Source organism: Emys orbicularis, chromosome 8 (assembly GCF_028017835.1).
Source record: "Emys orbicularis isolate rEmyOrb1 chromosome 8, rEmyOrb1.hap1, whole genome shotgun sequence".
Taxonomy (NCBI): Eukaryota; Metazoa; Chordata; order Testudines; family Emydidae; genus Emys; species Emys orbicularis.
The window spans coordinates 10,952,937-10,976,704 of NC_088690.1; the positions used below are offsets into that span (position 1 = coordinate 10,952,937).

The 23,768-nt window shown below is 39.1% G+C and overlaps 1 protein-coding gene across 1 annotated transcript in view; it reads left to right on the forward strand.

The window, feature by feature from the left end:
* The window catches only part of ZFYVE9 (zinc finger FYVE-type containing 9), a 47,752-nt gene extending 23,984 nt beyond the window's left edge, over window positions 1-23,768 (forward strand). The window contains exons 9-17 of the mRNA XM_065409623.1: window positions 7,051-7,275; window positions 10,650-10,732; window positions 11,351-11,455; window positions 15,696-15,846; window positions 17,256-17,336; window positions 18,654-18,816; window positions 20,448-20,553; window positions 22,632-22,808; window positions 23,607-23,768. Coding sequence (XP_065265695.1) covers window positions 7,051-7,275; window positions 10,650-10,732; window positions 11,351-11,455; window positions 15,696-15,846; window positions 17,256-17,336; window positions 18,654-18,816; window positions 20,448-20,553; window positions 22,632-22,808; window positions 23,607-23,768 — 1,253 coding nt within the window. The remainder of the gene's footprint in view (window positions 1-7,050; window positions 7,276-10,649; window positions 10,733-11,350; window positions 11,456-15,695; window positions 15,847-17,255; window positions 17,337-18,653; window positions 18,817-20,447; window positions 20,554-22,631; window positions 22,809-23,606) is intronic.

The window sequence follows — 23,768 nt, forward strand, 5'->3', positions numbered from 1 at the left end:
AATCTTGGGAACAGGTGATTTAGTTCCACTGCCTAAAGACATTATAGGTTTGTGTAAGATTTTGTTTAATTTTTATTACATTTTTCATTAAATGAGCATGAAGCATTAAGAGGAGCAACATAGAAGCCAAATACAAAGTTCATATATAAAGATGTACATATAAAACCTGGATAAATGAGATAGGTTTCATATACCTTCACTTCCAGACTGTAATGCACAGAGATGAATGCAAAACATACATTACTTAGGCACAGACACAAAACCTAGGGAAGACGGCCACACCATGGCATGAAGAAGAGATGAGGCACAGAAAAAATCTAGTGTGTTCAGCTTTATATTTGTTTTCTCAAACTTGGCATCTTCTAAAGCATGTTGCACCAAAGTGTTAGATATGTGGTTCTCTCCTGTGTATGTATTTGGCCCTCACTACCATGCTGTCTGGTTTGTGTCTCACATTTTCAAGCAGAGAGTATGAAATTTTTTGTAGAAATTCAACTGGCCTGATTTCCCCCAAGTATTATTGATTCAGTTCTATTGCTGCAGGATTAAGTTGCACACATTTCCACCTTTATGGATTGGCATTTAATCTTAGGCAGTCCTTGATGGTGATTACTGTTCATGATGAAACGAGGGCTGACTGTACAACTGAGGCAGCTCCCACTCCACTTAATTGCATATTAACATATTAAGAAATGATACTGGGACCAATTCTCTGACATGGAATTCATCAAATGATATGGAAGACATCAGTAATTTTAAAAAGCTCCACCCATATGGTTTCATTGAGCACTAAGCAGGGATGTCTCATTTTGTATGTAATAAGGATAAGGGTACATGAGAATATACTAGCACCTAAAAATCTGTTTGTAAATAACAAGGTAGATAACGTGAGTTAGAAGCCAGTCTGTCCTCAGTTAAAATATGGAAATAGCTGAAACTGGAAAGTTGTTTAAAGCAAGTAATGAAGAAACACGGTGGTCCTTTCCCTCCCCTTTCCTGGTATGAACTAATTTAACTGATGAGGTCAAAAAGTATTGTCTAATAAATATACAAAATTTGTTGCTCATTAAGCGAAAAAGACCCAGTGAAGAACTAAAGAGAGTCGGAATAGGCCCTCAGGAGGAAAGTCACACCAATGGACTGGCATGTGATGATTTTTTTTTTTTAAAGAAATCTATAGAGCTGCTTGGGATTTAAGGTCAAGGGTAATCCAGTATAACAGAGTACTTAGTTGGTATTGAACTTCAGCAAAGCTGCTTTAGATGCATCATGCACACCTATGGCAATTTATAAATAATATTAATCTTATTACATCACATGCATGCGGCAACTACTAGCAAAGGCACCTTTCTCTGTATTTTGGAACTACTCTAGATTTGTTTCTTTTTACAAGGAAGTTCTAACATAGTCTAAGTTAAATTATATGCTTTTGAGAAGGATAGCCTAGTTGAGGTTCCTTTATTTACAATTGCATTTTGGCTAGAAGCTTCTGAAATAACTACGTGTTGTGTGCAGAGTAAATAATAGGATCTGGCTGTGGTTTATGGTAACAGGGTATTGGATGATTGAGTTGTCGTTTCCACTCTTGCTGGGTTTATAACCTGACTTTCAATTTGGGTTGGGATGAAAATTGTCCTGAAGGCAGCCAAAGTATGCATCCCTCGAGCTGTTGCCTTCAGAAGGCTGGTGCCTTTCACTTCTGATTCAATACTTGGCTTCAGTCACAAATGGAAATGTTTGGTCTCTTCATTATCTCTGTTGGACAGTAATCCATGTCACAGAACTGTACAATAGTACATAGCTTTATTTTCCTATCATCTTTTGTACAAACAGTACATGAGGGAGATGTATAGAATTAAATAGTTACACTTAAAATAATTCAAAGACTCATATATTTTAAGGCTAGAAGATATGATGATGATAATGTAATCTGACTGAAGAACTTCACCCATAATTTTTGCATTGGGCTCATAACATTGATTTGAATAATAGTAGAGGAGAAAAGATAGGCAAGAGAGAAGAGAGGTTTTCCGTGATTTGGAAATGGGCAGAGAGCCAAGACACATACTTGAAAGCTGTTTCAGAGGAAAGAGAAAACTCTTTCATGGGCATTTATTTTTCATAATTTTCATTCACTATTTAAACTTGGCACCTAGACGCATGATTGGTGCACTAGAGCCCCCATCTGCTGCTTCCTTTGTTCCCTCTGGTGCAGTGAATCAACAGAGAGAGGAGGGGGAGGGCGCGGGGTCCATTGGGGTGTCTGCCCCTTCTATTTATAGTCCTGTCCTCTAAGAGGCATTTCCAGCAGGAAGCATGGCGCCTGGGAGACTGTGTGGATGGGAACCCCATGCTGCTGCTTTGCTAAAAATGTAGATTTTCTACCCATGCCCCTTTTCCTGCCAATGAATAGCCACTTAGCAGGTAATGGCCCATTGACCTTGTTTAGACCTGGCTGAGGCATAAGCCTACGCCTTTGTCTCTGAAGACCTTGTCTACACTAGCTGGGTAAGTCAAACTAAGTTATGCTACTCCAGCTATGTGAATAACATAATTGAAGTCAACGTAGCTTAGGTCGACATACCGTGGTGTCTTCACTGCTCTGCGTCAACGGGAGACGCTCTCCTGTCAACTTACCCTTACTCTTCTTGGGGAGTTGGAGTACTGGAGTCGAACGGAGAGCGCTCTGCCGTCGATTTATTGGGTCTTCACTAGACCTGCTAAATCGACACCTGCTGCATCGATTGCAGCAGCGTCTCCCTGGTAGTGAAGACAAGCTCTTAGTAACACCATACAGTGGAATTGTATAAGTTTGCATACATTGTTGCTACACACATTTTACCAGGACAATAATGACCAGCAAATTGTGAGTTTTCAAATGATACCTCACAAGGCATACTTTATACAAAGATTATTACAGTAGTGTACGAGAGGTAAATACAGGGGTACAGTTTGTCACAATATGCTTAACTGGTTAGAGTGTTTTTACTTTTTAAGCTTTGAGAGTTCTTTTTTAAATGGGGTGAAAGTTTCTAGATGATAGAATTTGCAATAATTTGACAGTGTAGATTTCTAACACATCCGTGTGTGTGTGTGTGTGTGTGTGTGTGTGTAAAACTCAAATTTAGCTTGAAGATGTGATCATAGAATCAGATCCTACTGAGTGACTCCTGTGAGATGCTGACGCCTTCAATTCGAATTGGCTTTTTGGGGAAATGAGTCCTCAGCACCTTGCAGGATTAGGCCCAGTGTTAAAAAAGAGAGCCAGTAAAGCAACATTAATAACAATGTTCACAGTTTCTGAATATTGGTCCAAAAAAGGTTAAATCATACTGAAAAAAGCAAGAGTTGTATTGAGGTGGGTTTGCCTTTCTGCCTTCCCCCTCCAGAATTCCAAATGGATCGGTATGGGGATATACCAAGGACTGAACACTTCTTGGTTGTTCATGAGTCCTATCCCATGGAAACATTGCCATCAGCAGCAACAGATTGTCATTTCATATGCAAAGAGTTAGGATTCCTGTACTTAGCTGCAGGAGGCAGTGAGATGAGGCTTCTGTTTACAAACATGCCCTACTAATTAGCTAGAAGTCCAAACTCCCAGGGACGTACAGAAAAAGGAACATATGATGATTGTGCTGGTCTGGGAGAGCTGCAGAGACAGTGCCCTTGGTCGATGAGGGCAAGAGAGGAACATCTTGTGTCGCCCTCAGGTGAGACTCTTGGAGCAGAACCATGTGCAGCCCTGGCTTCAGAGAGAATCAGTGTGACTTGGAGCCTTCGGAAGTGAGTTGATCCAGGGACTTCCTCCAAACTACTGTTGGTTAACCCTTCCTTTGCCAGATAAAATTGTAGTAGCTTTATCTATTTTTAACACACTGTAATTTGTAGTCATTTGAAAATGGCTTTAGGCTGTTTCATAACAAAATCAAGAAGCCTTGTAACTGGCTGCCACATCTACAGTTCAGAGTGCTGATATAGCTACTTCGATGTGACTCAGAGATTTTACTAACTTAAGACCCAGTGTTCCTCTCAACTGTGTGGCATGGAGCAAAACATTAGTAACTGCTTTAAAATGAACATGAATGTTGCCTTAAATTAACAGTAGTCAACTAGGGGACAACAAGGAGTCTGGTGGCACCTTAAAGACTAACAGATTTATTTGGGCATAAGCTTTCGTGGGTAAAAACCTCACTTCTTCGGATGCATAGAGTGAAAGTTATAGATGCAGGCATGCCTGCATCTGTAACTTTCACTCTATGCATCCGAAGAAGTGAGGTTTTTACCCACGAAAGCTTATGCCCAAATAAATTTGTTAGTCTTTAAGGTGCCACCAGACTCCTTGTTGTTTTTGTAGATACAGACTAACACGGCTACCCCCTGAAACTAGGGGACAGTGGGCTTCAGAGGCACGGATGGCTATACACTGTAGTAGAAGTGCGGAGACAGAGATCAATGCCTACACAGCGATCTCTCTTAGCAGACCTGCTGACAGTTGTGAAGAAAATTCAGCAGCAACTATTGCTTTTTAGATGGCAGTTAACTTCCCCTTGACACTCTCTGTTCCTCTCTAAGAGGGGAGGGAATGTACAAATGTAGAAGGACAACCAGCAATAACACACCTATCAAGTCAACCATGCTACTGGAATAAAGGAAGCCCTGGAATTGTTGCAGAAGAGCTGGCCTTCTGCATGGATGTCTCCAGACCAGTGGTTCTCAGCCTGTGGACCAATCAGCAGACAGCAGCAGCCCATGTGACATCCTCAGGGCCGTTCTGGTAATATATCGTGTGGATGCGGCCCGCATAACATACAGAGAGCTTCATATGCAGCCCACAATGGTAAATAGGTTGAGAACCACTGCTCCAGACCAAAGGGATTGGTGCCAAGATTCCTCGTGGGTCTCCAGAGATGGCATGAAGGCCAGACCACAGTCCCCTTCATGAAGTTACTGATCTCCCCTCCCCAAGAGCAGCACGTGCTGCCTTTGTAAATCCTAATAAAACACAAATTCTGACATTCGATAAGAATGAGAAATGTTATCAGATGTCTCTATACATTATTTAAACCTTGTTGTGCCCTTCAATAAAGGGAAGCACATTAATGTATTTTGTGTACACGAGCTGTGCGTGTTACTACTTGATGTTTTAATCAAAGCTTTGTTTAAATGTTGCATAGCTAGTTATATTCTTACAACAGAAAGGCCAAGGATAAAATGAGCCAGGGAGACTGAACTTCTCTCCCCTCGGGTGGTGGTCACCCTAGTCAATGGAGTTGAAGCACATGTGGAAACATTTCCTTGTGCTTTCACAATCCTTGCTGTACCTGTTTTGTAGATAAAAGTCAGTCTCGGGGCTTGTTGGCACCTTTCATCAACACTTGCATCCTCTTACTCTCTGTTTAGAAAAGGTGGGGGAAGAATTTTGTGTTTGCCAAAATGAATGACCAGGATGCATCTCTTGATTGGTGGATACTAATATTTTGTTAAATGTTTTCTTAATTATCTTATCAACTTTAGTTCATAAGATGATTCCATCAGACACATTTTCCTTATTAGGATCAAAGAATAGAATTTTGATTTAGAATTAGTGATATTTCTTCTGTATCAGTCTCAGCTGCAATTTACATAAAATATACTAAACACTCTCTTGTGTAATTCTTCAACTGACCCAGATCTTCAGAATGTTTATGTGGGTACTGTATCCATTTGTGTAAAATTTAAAAAAATAGACATTACTGATTTGGCCAAGTGTATTTGTGCTGTTTTGCCGCAAAACTCTCTTCCTCTTACAAGTAGCAGCATCTGAGGACCTGATTAATCAAATAATCGTGTCCAGTTTCTGCATTGGAGAGTCCATGTAAGGTCATGAAAGCACTGAAAACAGGTTTTCTGTTAGGGGTTTTCATAGCTTGAGGCACTGTGGAGGCCAAACTTTCAGTGGATCCCTAATCTCAGTGTAATACGCCTCTTGAATTGCACCTCAATAACAAAACTGAAAGCAAGCTCCATTCATACTCGAGGTGCATATCAAAGTAACTGTCTTTTTCTCTAAGTATGACTAGATAGCATAGTAAACATGTAATCTATCCCCTGATGTGCATATACAAATTGAGAGTAAGGGTGTTGGTGCCTGTGTAGCTGCGTGCATAATCCCTGATTTACACACATGCATGGACCTAAATATCAGGCAAGTACAGAAATGAATGTGTGCGCTCTTTTGTGTATGTGCTTCTACAAATCTGGCCTCATAAACATTTCAAGACTCATGGTGCTCATGTCACAAGTGGATATTAAGTGGAGCAGAATTGGTTTTATTTTTCTAAGGCCTCGTCTACACTAGAGAATTAGGTTGTTTTAACTACATCGGTCAGCGGTGTGAAAAATCCACACCCCTTAGTGGCATAGTTAAACTGACCTAAATCCCTATGTAGACAGCACTAGGTCAACAGAAGAATTATTCTGGCGGCCTACCTACTGCCTCTTGGGGAGGTGGATTACCTACGCTGAAGGGAGAATCCTTCCCATTGGCGTAGATAGTGTCTACAGTGAAGTGCTACAGCTGCGCCGCTCTAGCATTTTAAGTATAGACAAGCCCTAAGTTTTTAAGCTTTAAGACCTAGTTATATCACGTTGACCTCTAAGATGCTTGGGAAACCCAAAATGAGGGACACCACTGATGCAGCAGATCACGAAGCTTGACATGATGTGGTAAACGCTTATTGAATGTGTAAAACTTTTCTAAACTTGGTTTCAAGGACTGACATAATTTGCAATGGTTGAACAAATCTGTTGCCTCCCCAATATGTTTTGATGCATCTGTAGTCTGAGGTGGAAATTTCAGCACAAAGATACTGTAGAATAAGGAGTAACTTGAACATTCTTGGGTAGCAAGTATTTTCATTCTGTAATGTGACTAATGGGAATTAACTAAGGATGTAATTCCAGGAAGAAAAGTGTGTGTTTAATCTTATTTTTCTCTTTTAAAACAAGTTAGTGAATTTTTTGGTGCAGACTTTAGTGCAGTAAAATAATGAACTTCATGGTTCCTAGGTAATGTCGTGGGCAGCTTGGGACACTCCTTTTTCAGCCAGAGTTTTCTTGGCAGTAAGGAACATGGTGGATTTTTATATGTGACGTCTACATATCAGTCACTGCAGGACCTGGTGCTCCCAACTCCACCCTACTTGTTTGGAATTCTTGTTCAGAAATGGGAGACTCCCTGGGCTAAAGTGTTCCCCATCCGACTGATGCTGAGACTTGGAGCTGAATACAGACGTAAGTCGCATGTGTTCTCTTAACTGTAGTAACCCGTGTCTGTGCTTGGGTGACATTTCTGAGTGCTGTTATGGAGTTGTGTACATCAGATATACAGGAATAGTGATTCTGGGAAATGTGCCCCACTAACCACAACCCCAGTGATTGTGCCTGTAGACAGATACCTTACTAAGTCAGTCATATGACCTAAAACTTTTTAGCTGCAATTAAAACTAACAATTAACTGAGGTCCTGGTAACACAACCTGTGACCTAAAATAGAAGAACAGTACAAAAGCTGCTTTTGATACCTTGAAATTCATTCCACTCTTAGTGAAATAGAGGCTTCTCTTTAGTTTTTAGGTTTCTCAACCATGCTCATCTAGAAAATGGTAATATATGTGCAGGTGAAACTAACTTACAGTACTTTATAAAAAGGCAGTACCAGCTGATGACAGCAAGCTACAGAGAGTTCTTTAGCTGGACAAAATCTAAAACTGGCATAAAATATTCCCAGAATGGCACTGTCCATATTTGGATCTAAAAGAAGTCATGTTAACTCCTAATTGGCTCCAGGAAAAGCTAAGGGTTTTCTGCATGATTCATCTGCTGCCTGGTTGGTAGGTCTGTTTAAAGCTGACTTGCTGTGAAAAATACATTTTAGATTCTTCTTTGTGCACCAGCACTGTAATTCTTTCCATAGCATTAGTAAAATATATTTCACAGGCTTGCCAAACAATGATAATAAAATTTAAATCAGTGTCACTGAAAGTCAGGAAACATCCACAGGAAATTTTCACAGGCTTTGTAGATCAAACTTTTCATATCACATAAAAATTAGGACTGTCAAGCAATTAAAAAAATTAATCGTGATTAATTGCACTGTTAAACAATAATAGAATACCATTTATTTAAATATTTGTGGATGTTTTCTACATTTTCAAATATATTGATTTCAATTACAACACAGAATACAAAGTGTACAGTGCTCACTTTATATTTATTTTTATTAGATATATTTACACTGTAAAAAACAAAAGAAATTGTGTTTTTCAGTTCACCTAATACAAGTACTGTAGTGCAATTTCTTTATCATGAAAGTTGAACTTACAAATTTAGAATGATGTAAAAAAAAAAAAAGCATTCAAAACCAAAACAATGTAAATCTTTAGAGCCGACAAGTCCACTCAGTCCTACTTCTTGTTCAGCCAACTGCTAAGACAAACAAGTTTGTTTACAGATAATGCTGCCCATTTCTTGTTTACAATGTCACCTGAAAGTGAGAACAGGCGTTTGCATGGCACTGTTGTAGCCGGCATCGCAAGGTATTTATGTGCCTGATGTGCTGAAGATTCAGATGTTCCTTCATGCTTCAACCACCGTTCCAGAAGACATGTGTCCATGCTGAGATGAGTTCTGCTCAATAACGATCCAAAGCAGTGCGGCCCGACCCATGTTCATTTTCATCATCTGAGTCAGATGCCACCAGAAAAAGGATGATTTTCTTTTTTGGTGGTTCGTGTTCTGTAATTTCCGCATCTGGTGTTGCTCTTTTAAGACTTCTGAAAGCTTGTTCCACACCTGGTCCCTCTCGTATTTTGGAAGGCACTTCAGATTCTTAAACCTTGGGTCGAATACTGTAGCTATCTTTAGAAATCTCACACTGGTACCTTCTTTGCGTTTTGTCATATCTGCAGTGAAAGTGTTCTTAAAATGTGCTGGGTCATCATCCAAGACTGCTATAACATGAAATATATGGCAGAATGCGGGTAAAACAGAGCAGGAGGCATACAATTCTCCCCCAAGGAGTTCAGTCACAAATTATTTAACGTATTATTTTTGTAACAAGTGTCATCAGCGTGGAAGTATGACCTCTGGAATGGTGGCCCAAGCATTGGCCTGCTAAACCCAGGGTTGTGAGTTCAATCCTTGAGGGGGCCACTTAGGAATCTGGGGCAAAAAATCAGTACTTGGTTCTGCTTGAGAAGGCAGGGTGCTGGACTTGATGACCTTTCAAGGTCCCTTCCAGTTCTATGAGATAGGTATATCTCCGTATATATAAATCCTATTCTTTTATTTTAATTAATTATTTTTAATTAATTTTTAATGAAGGGGTATATGAATGTTTAGCATATCTGACTTGTAAATACCTTGCAATGCTGGCTACAAAAGTGTCATGCAAATAGCTGTTCTCACTTTCAGGTGACATAAATAAGAAGCGGGCAGCATATCTCCCATAAATGCAAACAAACTTGTTTCTCTTAGAGATTGGCTGAACAAGAAGTAGGACTGAGTGGACTTCTCGGCTCTAAAGTTTTACACTGTTTTGTTTTTGAGTGCAGTTATGTAACCAAAAAAAATCTACATTTGTAAGTAAAGTGATTGCACTACAGTACTTGTCTGAGGTGATTTGAAAAATATATTTCTTTTGTTTATCATTTTACAGAGCAAATATTTGTAATAAGAACAATATAAAATGAGCACTGTACATTTTGTATTCTGTGTTGTAACTGAAATCAAGATATTTGAAAATGTAGAAAACATCCAAAAATATTTAATAAATTTCAGTTGGTATTCTATTGTTTAACAGTGCGATTAAAACTGCGAATAATTGCGATAAATTTTTTTAATCACGATTAATTTTTGTTTAGTTAATTGCGTGAGTTAACTGCGATTAATCTACAACCCTAATAAAAATATATATTATTGACTTATTATAGGAAGCAAGTGGCAGAATTTAATGTAAAATGATGAAGTTTGGTGATTATTAAAACATTAACAACCACATTAATAAAGATCATTAATTTCGGCATTCATTGTTTGGTTGAGGGGTGTGTGTGTGTGTGTGTGTGTGTGTGTAATTAGTTTAACTTTTATGTGTATCTATTATAACTAAGATTTTCCAAAGTGGCTGCTGAAAGTTAGGGTCACAGTCCATCTTTGAACACTTAAACAAGTGATCTGATATTCAAAGCTGCTGTGCTTCACAAGCTGTCATGGATTTCAGTAGCTCTGTGTACACAGTACTTTAGAAAATAAGGGCACTTATTTAGGTGCCTAAATAAGGATTTAAGAGCCTTGCTTTAGACATCCTTTTTGAAAATCTTGGCATAATTTATACTCAGTTCATTTCTCCTCATAAATCTGCTGCAACATAATGTTACATGACCAAGCACATCCCTGTGCATGTTGAGTTGTATCATAGATAAAATTTTATAGATATGGATAAGTATGCTAGGGAATGCAGATATTTTGCTGCCATTGGCATGTCAGAAATGTACTTTGTCCTTCTATTGAAATTTTCCTATATGAAGAGGCTTAGATTCAGTCTATTTTTTGAATAACCTTTAAATAGGAGAATCTGAATCTGATTACTCATTTTTTGTATTTTCCTAGTTTATCCATGCCCACTTTTCAGCGTCAGATTTCGTAAGCCATTGTTTGGGGAGACTGGACACACAATTATGAATCTTCTTGCAGTAAGTGATGAGTGGGGTTTTTGTTTGTTTGTTCTGTCTGTATATATGGAAGGGAATGTTGTACTATAAGATTATCTTAATTTATTTGTATAGTAACTAACTTTCAAAACACTATGATAAGGAAATACTGTTATTGTGGTATTTGGGTGGTGGCCTATTGTCTAATCTAGATATCAGACAGCAACTTTTGATGATGCAATAAATATTAATGATGTGCCCAAATCAAAACTCTGGGTCTTGAACCACTGTGAATTTTTGGATCTGGATCTAAATTTTGCTGCTCAGACCACTCTTCAAAAATTTAGTCATAATTCTGTGATTATAGAAAGTTCTAGCTGGAACTAACTTGTTAATTCTTAAGAGTAGGGAATTCTCCATTTGGTACATGCCTTACTCTCACTCCCGGTGAATCTGAGGTCTCTGTCTAATCTAGCACAATGCAGAGAAAGATCAAATTTTCCTATCTAAAGTAATGGTACATGAGTCAGGAGAATATTAAATTTTATGCATTATACTTCTATTTAATAGTTCTGTACCTTGGTCTCTTTCTGAAAGGAGAACTACCCTGTGTCACTAATGACTATGTTGTTTCACTTCTTTGTTCCTCTAAAACACAAGGACTTCAGAAATTACCAGTATACGTTGCCAGTGGTCCAAGGTTTAGTGGTTGATATGGAAGTGAGAAAAACCAGCATCAAAATCCCCAGCAACAGATATAATGAGGTAATACTTAGAGTAAATATATATGTTTAGTCTAGTACAATTTAAAGATAAGAGGGATTGGGTCCAAAGGAATTTATTGTGTTTGCCACTGCCAATGAAAACTGCCTCAGAATTAAACTATAAATGTATTATGTATAAATTTTTTATATATGAATTGCCTACAGAAATGAGTTATGCACAGATCAATTCAGTGTGGCATTAGTTAAAAATAATGGATAGTTGCTCTTCTTTATACAGAGGTTATTACTTTTAAATAAACTTCAAATGTAATTAATTGAAAATCTGGGGTTAGAGAGTTGCATATACTATTCTGATTTGAGTAAATGAATCAGTTAAATAACACATGCTGTATGGGTGTAAAGCGAGGAAAAAATGAACTTTCTCCAAGTACATGTTGTGTGTTCATAGTGTTTGTGAAGTATCAGAGGGGTAGCCGTGTTAGTCTGAATCTGTAAAAAGCAACAGAGGGTCCTGTGGCACCTTTAAGACTAACAGAAGTATTGGGAGTCTTAAAGGTGCCACAGGACCCTCAGTTGCTTTTTAGTGTTTGTGAAGGTATTTGTTGGATCTTTGAAGATTTTAATGCAAAATATATCTCTGTACATTTGAAATAAGAGTTTGATTTAATTGCACGAGAAAAGCTTCAGCTGTCTTTTAGACTTCGTTGATGTTGACAGTCAAACTGTGGAGTGACAATCATTGTTGAGTGATTTGAACAATATTGGGGACCAAACAATGGAGAGGTAATAATTCAATGGTGATGTATCTAAAGGGCTAGTGACAAATGATCTCCTTGAGGTTTTAAAGGAAATCAGTAGCGGAGACAGGAGTCAGTCTTATGCTTTCCATCTATGATATAGCACCAAATAAGAATGCAACACAGAATAGGAGAGAAATGGATTTTGATACTTGCCAAATAGAGATGGAGCATCAATTTGAGAAAAGGATGCATTTGTACTAATTCTTTCAAAGAGAAATGATCTGTCCAGGTAGATTCCTGCAAGCACTAGAGAGGTTTGCAAACAGAGAATTTATTATAGATACAACATATGAATCTGGGCACTAAACTAGGATTAGCCCTTTAATATCCTGCTGATTGGTCACTTGAAAAAAATACCTGAACAAACAGCTTCTGGGTTATGTATATAAGGGGATCACCACATTTGAATTTTCTTGAGGAAAAACTAATATAAATATAAAGGGTTTGCACAGGACCAGTCCCTCCACAGTTCTGTTCAAACAGAGCAGATATCAAGATTCTACAAGCACTGCAGAACTTATTTGATGAAGTGAAGTCTTGAAATTGTAGGATGCAGTGTGGTTCATAATGAAGTTAAAAATTGATTTTGGAGGTGAACTGGAATTGTCCATTTCTCTGGAGGGAAGCCCAGAATTCAGTGGATTATTGAACAAAATATATGGAAGAACTTACTTTCAGAATAATTTCTAGACTAACCTCTCTTAGTTTAAATGTATAATGGTTGAAATATGACTTAATTTGAGAGTTTGAGCTATGCCATTATTTGAACCAATGTAAATTAGGAACAGATAACTCCAGGAAGGTAAGAAAGTCAAATTCAATTTAAAAAGGAAAAAGGAATTGTTAATATAAAATAACCATTGCAAATTTGAATACACAACTCGAGAAATGCTAGGGTTCAAATTCTCAAATAATATTAACTTTGTCAACTATATATATTAAATTTAATTTGAATTTTGTCTAATTAATAATCCAAAATGGTAACTGTTGCTACAATGCTAAATTTTGCATTTTTTGACCTCTTGTGTTTACATTTATAACATTAATGTTGTAAATAGAGCTATATGCTTTATGCATTTAACCCTTTTTCCTTCAAGGATGGGGTGGGGGCAACCGGAGTCCATCACCCAGCCTCTGGAGGGGCTAGGATCTCTGAGGATACTTCTCCTGACACATGCATTCATGTATCAAGGAATGCCTTCATGCATCAAGAGGATGCATTGAATGTAAACCTTCTAGCCCCAATGGGATGCTGGGTGGAGAACCGAGGGAAGGGGAGTATGTGGAGGGGAGGGGCACTTAGACTGCATCAGTGAGAGGGATATAATATTATACTCATTTTACAGATTGGGAAACTGAGACAGCAGCTAAATGACATGCCCAAAGGCATACAGGGGACCATGACAGAGCCAGGAGTAGAACTGAGGAGCTTCTAGCTCCCAGTTCTGTATTCAGACCATACTGGCTCTCAAGAAGTAATATGCATTCCTTTGAGAAGAGAACAAGCAATTGCCTTAGAAGAGTTGTGCCTAAAATGCATCACTTTTGCAGACTTGTTTGAGACCTTATTGAGGTGTTTCCTGTGCAGAATGGCATTTTTAAAAGCTCTTATAGCATCAGAGCAGATGCTGCATTTCGTATAAGGTTTCCTCTAACTGCATTTCATATCAGGTTTTCCATACAAAATGCATTCCAACATGCTTTAGAGTGGAAATAAAAGCAAGGGAGAGTGAAAATATGTATATAGGCAATGGGGAAAGCTATTTTTAGATGAGATTTCAAAAGATGGAGTTACTGAGGCAGAAAGATACAGGAAGGCTAGTAACTGAATTATAAGGTGTATTAATTCTTGACTGCCATTGAGAAGGGGGAAAAAAGCCCCCATTTCAGCTGGTATGGATCTAAAGCTATTGTACTTGAAGATTGTATATGCAATACACAATAGATGGTAGTTAATTTCAGTATGGTTTAACTGTTTGTCCAGTGTTTATGTATTTCTTATCTTCAGTTTTGTACTGTTTGCTAACTGTGCTAAACTGAACCTTGTGGAAATACACCTTTTTATTACAGGCATCAGCACCTCTGTATTAGGTTGGGTTCAGTTTTCTGCTTGAAGCCGGGATTCAGCCTCTTGTTTATGTGAAGAATACAATGTATCTTCCTCAAACTTTACAGCACAGGAAAAATTGAAGTTTCTGGAGATTCTCAATTAATCCGTTTTTAAACATGAGACTTTTGAGAACATTTTTTTTCACCCCTTTTCTAACTAAAGGCTGGTTTATATCATTCGGACTGTCCAGTTAAAACTATTGAAATCTCATGCACGGGCTATATTTGGAGAAACATGCTTGTAATTAAGCAAAGGTATTAACAATTACTTTTTCCGGTCTCCACCTTTGCACTCATAATTTTCCAGTACTCAAAATGATTGCCATTTCCTCTGACTTTCACTGGGACTTAAGACACCCAGTTGCACTGAAGTTACTCCTGCCCTCAGTACAGATGTCTGTCATTTCACTAATGCCCTGCCATGTGAAAGTGAGGCTGCCACGTTGTTTCTAATGGGACTGAGGGCAAATGGTGCCCTTGGTAAAGGTGGCTGCCATTTCACTAAAGTCTTGCCTTTGGAACATGAGGTGCTGAAACCAATAATGAAACACACTACAGTAATACAAAACCTTAACTATGATTTCATATCTCCCCCCCAAAAACACACCACACACTTAACACACCACGCACTTAACCTGTGAGTGTTGAATATTTGCTGACGTAATTAAGGTTTTGTGTTGTACTGAGTGGGAGATTAATGTGTTGTGTGTAATGGGCTTCCTTTTCACTTGGAGGCAGAAGAGAGTGTGTAGTGTCTGGTGCTGTCAGTGAAAATGTGTTGATGTGAGCACGAGGGTACTGTTAAGAAGTGTCCCATAACGTGATATTTTCCTTGCTTTTGGGGGTTTCATTGAGAGGATGTTACAATTAATCTTTTATGCAGTAGTGTTTTAGCTATGTTGGTCCCAGGATATCACAGACACCAGGTGGGTGAGGTAATCTCTTTTATTGGACTAACTTCTGTTGGTGAGACAAGCTTTTGAGCTTACAGAGTTTACACAGTCCAGACCTGAAGAAGTGCTCTGTGTAAGCTTGAAAGCTTGTTTCTCTCATGAACAAAAGTTGGTCCAATAAAAGAGATTACCTCATCCACCTTGTCTCCACAATTAATCTTACATGCTTACGCTCCTAAATTCCATTCACTTTCAGTGAGACTTAGGCACTTTTGAAAATGGGCATAGGTGCTTCTGAAAATTTTATGATGTGAGTGTTGTTGCCAAGTTTGCTAGTCTTTGCAAAGGTGTCACAGTTGAATACATTCTAATAAGATTCTTCAACCAGATTAAACCACACAAGCCACTGTTTATGCTAATAACCCATGTGAAGGATTTGAGGCTAAATGAAAGTGATAAACTTTCTTTTTGTTTGCAGATGATGAAAGCCATGAACAAGTCTAATGAGCATGTTCTAGCCGGGGGAGCATGCTTCAATGAGAAAGCAGACTCTCACCTAGTGTGTGTCCAGAACGATGATGGGAACTACCAGACGCAGGCCATCAGTATTCATAATCAGCCAAGAAAGGGTGAGATGGGACAGGTCTAAGGGAGCAGATGGAGGCTTTTCCCACCCAAAGCGCCTTGCATGACTTTCTTTTGTCTATTGTGCTCCCATTAAATATGTAAATATGCCGAAACAGGTTAGCCTTTAATTCATGGACCTTCTGAAATTAATATTTAGCACAGAAACTAGTTACAATTGTATGATTAGAGAGCTGCTAGTACTTGATGGGGGCATGGCTTCCAGACATGCAGCATAATGGGAAAGCCCAATGCAAATGTGTGAATAAGAAAGTGCCCTATTTGCCTCTGGATTACCCTGCCCAGCCTCCTGGCACTCCTTTTCCATGTCCACAGTTTAATCTGGTGTTTGAAGTATTGCATACTGTTGAAGTGGATTTTTGTTCCCTATCTATGATTCAGATCACACCTGTCTATGGTTACTGGTGGTGGTCAGTATTTGTCCAGCTGAGATGTGAGTTGGCAGCTTGCCAGTTCAAGGGCCTCACATAACTGACATAAAATAAAGCAGGTTTTCACACCCCTCAGGGACGTAGTTATACAGATGTAAGTTTGTAGTGCAGATCTGGCCTTAATGTACCTAACCCTCCTCACCGAGAACTGCAAGAGCTTTGTGTGTGTATGTTAATTAGACCATTTGATTTTCAGGCTTTATTTTTTGGTAAGACCAGGTGAAATGATGCAATAGCAACTTAACATTTTAAGAATTAAAATGTTAGAGCTTTTTTTTTTTTAACCAGACTTCATGTCAGAGTTGATAATCTTATGTAGGAGCTCCATGATGTCTCCAAATGAGTAAAAAAAATGTTCTAACCCTGAACATTCATGATCTTCACTCACAACTTCAGGATATGCGTTGGCATGTCGGTTCCTTTAGGGCTGGCACTGATTTCTAAGTAGTATTTTCTGTACATAGAGCATGGGAGGATGGATTTCAAGGAGCTCTGTTGTGGTATTGGAGACACAATGGCCATTCCAAGGGGTTTTGCTTTTAAGCTGGCTGGCAGCTAGTTTAGAAAATTTGAGCCACTCCCCTTCTGACTGGTCAATAGTACAATATCATCAGCAAAAAGCCCAAGTAAGATTGTTTCTAATCGCCTGAGGACTTTTTAAAGGTCATAATGTGCATGTTTACCCCTAAAACAGACCCCTCATTCTTAGTGAAAAAGAAACTAATTAAATATTAACATTCTTTAAGGTTGGCAAAAATTGTCATCAGGTTTAGAATATCATCAGAAAGGGCATCCTTGCTGCCCAAGCATCTGATACACACTGGAATCATAACAACTTTGTGCTACATAATTCCTTATTTAGGTTATTAGCTTCTCTGTGGAGGATACAGCTACAATACCTGATTCTTGCATAAGGCATTGCTTTGACAAGAGCCTCTCTAAAATCAGTCTTGTTATTGCAGTGACTGGTGCCAGCTTCTTTGTGTTCAGTGGAGCTTTAAAATCCTCTTCGGGCTACCTTGCCAAGTCCAGCATTGTGGAAGGTAAGGAATGAACAGCTTGCTCAAAGAACATTGCTTCCCTCCTGATAACTGTATATTTGAGCAGTGTGCACAGCTTAGTTCTTGTGCCCTGGGTATTTGAGAATCACTCTGATTACTCGGTGTTATCTCACGCTTTAGCTAAACCCAGTTTTCCATTATGGCTCGTAACTTAATTTAACTGAGAAAATGAGAATAACTAGTCCAGATGCCCTGGGACACCAGTACAAGAAAATGAGGGTAAACGTGAAATACTTGGCTCCTGTGCTGGGGATCAGAGCTTACAATCCTTGACTGAAGTAGAAAATTGCAAGCATAAGAAACTTGGAGTTTATCTCCATAGCAAGAGATGAAGCCCTGCTGTTCATTAGCCTGTTCATTTAATAGCCTTGCAGTGGCCAAGCTTATAAATTTCTGAGGTTTGTATCCTAGTATGTTGTCAGGTGATAGTGTGAAAGGTCAAGATTGTTTAGACTAGGTTGTCACCATAGTTCATTTTTCCTTTGCCAACAGTCAGATGATGGAGCGGAGTCTCCAGTTTATGCACTCTCTCCTATATTTTTGTGGGAGGGTCATGGCTTATAAAAGTGCCACATTAAAACAAGGCTGAGTATATGTTGTTTTGCTACATTCTTTACTTAAACCAGAAATGATTTTTTTTAGTTCAGGATGCTAAGTTGGAAACTCATCAGTCGGAGAGTTGGGATACCTCAAGGAATTAGTAACTTGCTGTTTTATGGAACTGTTTGTTACCAAGTTACTTGTGCAAACACAGTTTATTCAGGCTGGTAATATCCAAAAGCTGTGACTTATTTTTAACAGCCTGTGTGAAATGAGTTGCTGGCCATGGTGGGAGTCCTGGTGGTCAAATGTCCACATCACAAAAAACACTGTTACTGCTGGAGTTCTTCTTGCTGATCTCCTTGGAGGCCAAATATTTGAATGATCATGATGGTTTACCTCTCATATCTTGAGGTGGGATTTCCAGAACAGGGGTGCAGTGCAGTGGCAGGGCTGTGCGCGTAAATTCATGGTTGCCATTGCTAACGTTGAACCTGTTCTGTAGGTAGACTTCAGCTTTCACTGGTACGTCCTCCAGGCCGCGTTCATAAATGTTACATGGTATAAACGATGTGTTGAGGATGGGAATGCTACTAAGCCAACAGCTTTCTATAGCGTTACTACTTATGGCCTTTCAAATAGATATTGCATGTTGACATTTAATCATAACAGGAAGAATGCTTTTAGCCCTGTTGTGAATGTTCTTTCTTAAAAGTGGCTGTTGGTTGTTTCTGATAATGATAATTCTTGATTCCTTAGATGGTGTAATGGTCCAGATAACTGCTGAGAACATGGACTCCTTGAGGCAGGCTCTGAGAGAGATGAAAGACTTCACTATTACTTGTGGCAAAGTAGATGCTGAAGAGCCTCAGGAACATGTTCATATTCAGTGGGTGGATGATGACAAAAACTTTAACAAGGGGTGAGTAGATGAATAATCCCTTGACACTTTTACAGTGTTTATTTGGCTCTGTTTTGTCTGCTGCTATGTGTCTGTATAGCTTACTAAGAGCATATTCTATCTATGAAGAATCCACATGCTTTGTGATTTTTAGAGTGCTCCAAGTTTCTCAGATAACATTTGTGACAAGATAAAGGAAGAGTAATCATAGAAGTGTTTGACTTTTTGCAAAATAATTCTTTATTATATATGTTTGTTAAAACTCTGAGGAGCTGATACTGAAAAGTAAAGAGTGACTTCCTCAAGTCAGTATGGATTGAAGGTGCTTAGCCCCTTGCAAAGTTGCACCATTAGTTTGAGAGATCAGACTTTTGTATCTGTTATTAAAATGGGGCTGAGGTAAATAGAACTTCAGTGCATCAGTTTAGAAACTTATCAAGGCTACAGAAAGATTTCTGCTATTTCAAATTTCCAGTTATTTTAATTTAAACCATTATACTGGTTGTAAAAGGCCACCTAGCTGCTAATTTTTGAGTGCCGAATCTTGCACGCTAGGAAAGTTTCTTATTCCTTCCATTAAACTCACGTTCAGTGGTGTTGTGGGTAAAATCTGATACATGCTGGACAGCAGCAGTGAATCTATAACCTTGAATCTGAAACCTTAACAATCAATGCAAGATGGTGAGTACATGGCAATTTAAGCATTAGGGCATGCAATGTGATGGGTGAGGCTGAAAACTCAAAGAAGCATGGATAGTAGCAGCAGCCTAGAAAAGGAGACCGTTCTTTAGGTAAAGACATTTCACATGTGTTTGGGACTGTTTGTGAAGTCCCACAGAAGTCGCCATTTCAGGGCATTAGTTGGGCTGCTTGCTCTGTTAAATTCAGTGTAAGTAACATTTTAGACATGACTGAATTGTACTATTTGATTTGATATTTATAAATAAATAAAATTCCTATCAATGTGCAATAAATCTACATAGGTTTCTGCATGTTCCATGTGTGGAGAGTTCATCAGTCCCTTGTGAGGTCACAGCTCAAATATAAGGCTATTGCAGATCTAAGGCAAGCTACCTCTCTACTCCCCAGCCTCAACTCCACCTAGTCTAGGAGGATTTCAAGTCTAGATACTATATCTGAATGTTTCCTGTGTGATATGGCAGAAAGCGCTGCACTTTTCAGCTGTCTCCATTGTAATTATCTGGGGTAAACTCTCAACACAGCAGGAAGACAATTTCAAAAAGCCTGATTACTGTTGAGATCCATACACCTGTTCACACCACCACAATTGGAATTAGCGATGATATTCAGTAGCATTGTGTTTGGTACATTGAGAGAGATCTTTCTCTGGAGATCTCCCTTCTGGGATAGTTTGTGTTTGTCCCTTTTAGAAAATGTGGCAAGTCACTGTATGGCAGTTTAAATTGCAGAGTGCTCACTTTTGAAATAACCTGCAGTGGGGTCACTTTGAGCATCCAGGTAAGTCAAAACAAGTGCCCTTCACAACCCTTATATGAGCTTTTCCTTTACAATGTCCTCTGTTCTGCAAATCTACTCAGATGGCCAAATTTGAAATCAGGTTTTATATGATGACATTTAGTGTTTGGAGGCATTCTGTTAACTTAAAGTTGTTTTTCCCTTCCTCTTTCTAGTGTTATAAGCCCCATTGATGGCAAATCCATGGAGTCTATAACCAGTGTGAAGATATTTCATGGCTCGGAGTATAAAGCAAATGGAAAGGTCATTAGGTGGACGGAGGTAAGAAAACAAAACTAATCTGCACATAAAACAGGAGTCTTGGTGCTTTGTGACTAAGGAGCTATAGAATGTAGCCTCCTTCTGTAGAATGCCTCCCTTTGACCAGAAATCAAATCTACTTGCTCTGCCCACCAAACTGAAAGCAGTAAGATTTTTATGGGGAAACAACAGTGGCCTTTGCACCAGGGATGTAAATATCCATTAAAAGAGTTAACCGTTTAAACAATTAAAATGATGTTGTTTAATTGCTTAACTGATTAAAAGGAGAAGGGCTGGGGCCGGCGTGGCTGGGGCTGGCGGGCCGGCTCGGCTAGGGCTGCTCCAGCTGGCCAGCGCGGCCCCGGGGATGAGGGATAATGACACATGCTTCCGGTTAATTGTTTAGTATTTTATATCCCTACTTTGCACCTGCCAGGAAGTCTTCAGTGACTGCATAATGTACAAGTGGCAATGTCATGCCATTTAAATCTGTCTTGAGGTGCTACAGAGCCCTGGAAATAAGTAACCACAGATCACTGGCCATCCCATCTAGTGCACTTTTACTGAGTTTTGGGAGAATCTGCATTCAACTTGAGGGCTGAGGAAAGTGCTGTTGCTTTCCATTATCTAAAGGGCACACGCTTGTGTATTTGTGTTCAAGTTCTATTCAGCAAGAGCCTTTTACTTTAATGGAGACAAAATCCCAAACAGTTTTTAAATATCAATTCTTTTGAGCTGCAAGCTGCATTTTCCGGGTGGTGTAGTCAAACTGCCAGTGCCAAGGAACTCAAAGCTGCTTTTATAAAGGATTGGTTTTTTTGTAATACTCAAACTTAATCTTGCTCTTTATTGACCTATTAACAGTTTGGGGATGGAGCAACTTCAGCTCTGAAATGGCAGCAAAAACACAACAGGAAAAGATCACTCTTAGTGAATGAATTGTATGAAAAGTTAAAAACAAGGTGCCATAATATGAATGACTTGGGTTATTTGTTTTGTCACCCAGCATTGGCCATGGTGTTACTCGACTTACAGGGCTGACCTGGAGCTATGGATTTTGCCAGCACGGAAGTGTTAATGTTAAATGGTTCTTTGCAAACGGTTTCAATTAATTTGCTCAGTGTTAGCTGAGGGGAAACCAGGCCAGTTTTAGCTGTGCCACTCGTCATACATGTATTCTTTTCCCAACATTCAAGGTGATTTGAGGGAATGTTTAGTTAATAACTGTATAAAAAATTCTGGCTCCTTTCAGATTGCGGGGGTTTCTACCATAACACAATATTTATTCTGAAGTCACTTTAATAACAACATGCTTCAAAAATGATAGTGTAATTTTCTGAAGTGGAAGGGATGTTTAGTCTACTTACAATGTTTTAAAAGTCTTTTTATTTAAGGCAAGAGTGTGGAAATGCACAGCAATACATGCAGAATCCCTTATACTACTAGGGTGTATCGTGAATTTCCATAAGAGGGATTTTAGATTCAATTAGAGCACACCCTTTTAAACAAAGTCCCTGGAGCACTTTGGGATCAATCTAGGAGTGAGAGATCAGGACCATTCCAGTCTGTATCCTTATAACTGTTAAACCCCTTTATCCCCAGTTGTCAGACCTGGCTGATGGGGACTCATGCTGATGAAGACTGGAGACTTGAGTTACTTTAAATCCTGTAAACAGAACCAAATGTGAAACTTCACCTTTAAATAGTTATTTGACAGCCCCTGTGTTAAGTTGTTACAGATTCTAGTGAGTACCCCTTCCTGGTCACCCACTAGGACTGCTATGAGGAGAATCCAAGTCTCTGTGCTCTGGAGCCTGAACAGAGTCCAGCCAGTGTCCACAGTCACAGGGCCCTCAGGGTGCAGACCTTCTATCTGGGGAGCAGCTCCTCTTTGAATCTTCAGAAAGTCCCCAAATAATGTGAAGGGCTGATCAAAACCTTTTTGCTTCATGTTACATTTTTCTAAAGCAGCAGTGTCCTTAAGTAGCTGTATTAATTGACAGTCTTTTATATTCTTTTTACACTCAGTCTGATGCTGCTCTTTTTTGTAAAAGCTGGTTGGTAGGTCATGTTGATCGCTCCCTTTTTGTTTTGTTCAGGTGTTCTTTCTGGAGAATGATGACCAACATAATGGTCTAAGTGACCCAGCAGATCATAGCAGACTGACTGAGAATGTGGCCAAGGCTTTCTGTTTAGCTCTCTGTCCTCACCTTAAGTTATTGAAGGAAGATGGAATGACTAAGCTAGGTCTGCGTGTTACACTTGACTCGGATCAAGTAAGTTGTAAACAGTATCTACTAGTTTAAGTTGTCAGTCATCTTGTTTTGGGGGTGTGGAGAGGGGGAGCTGAAAAGGGGACATGAGAGTTCAACCATTCTATTGCTTGATTCTGGAGGCTAGGAATTGGCAACATTAAATGCCACTCTATTAGCACTTAATGCTGCAAAATAATTTTTTGTAGAGGAAGAGGGTGGTTTTTTTCTTTCCTGTATTCATGTAATTTTGACCTGTCACTTCTTGTCCTCAAAGGAAACCTGTACAACACTTCCAAAAGATGAGCCTGGAACTTAAATTCATAACTGCTAGACACCAAAAAATCATGGTCTCTATAAAGAGACTGGTTTTATGGCTCCTCAAAGGCTTATTACAACCGTTTGTAACATACTAACCCTCCTTAGTCAATGACTGCTGAGGTGTTAATTGCCTCCTCCATTTCAAGTGTTTTCTTGCAATATGTGTTAACCATTTATGTGTAACAATCTGTCCCATCTTGTATTTCTCTGTGACCCTCTGGTTACCTTTTCCAGACCTGAAGAGCCCTGTGAAGGCTTGTCTCTTCCAACCATAGAAGTTGGTCCAATAAAAAGAGATTACCTCACCCACTTTGTATCTCATCTAATTTTGAGGCATTTTTTGTTAGTTCACATTAGGGTAGTGCTTTCTGCTTTTGACATCCATGCTGAAACCCCTGAAATCAGTAGCTGAACTCTCAAAGCAATTGCATCACTTGCAGTATGGTCAGAGATCCCGGTGGAATATCTCCTCTTTTAAAGCTTTCACTTTGTATCTTTTAGGTTGGCTATCAAGCTGGGAGTAATGGACAGCCACTGCCCTCTCAATACATGAATGACCTGGACAGTGCCTTAGTTCCAGTGATTCATGGAGGAGCATGTCAGTTGAGTGAGGGGCCAGTCATAATGGAGCTCATCTTTTATATTCTGGAAAACATCTCATAA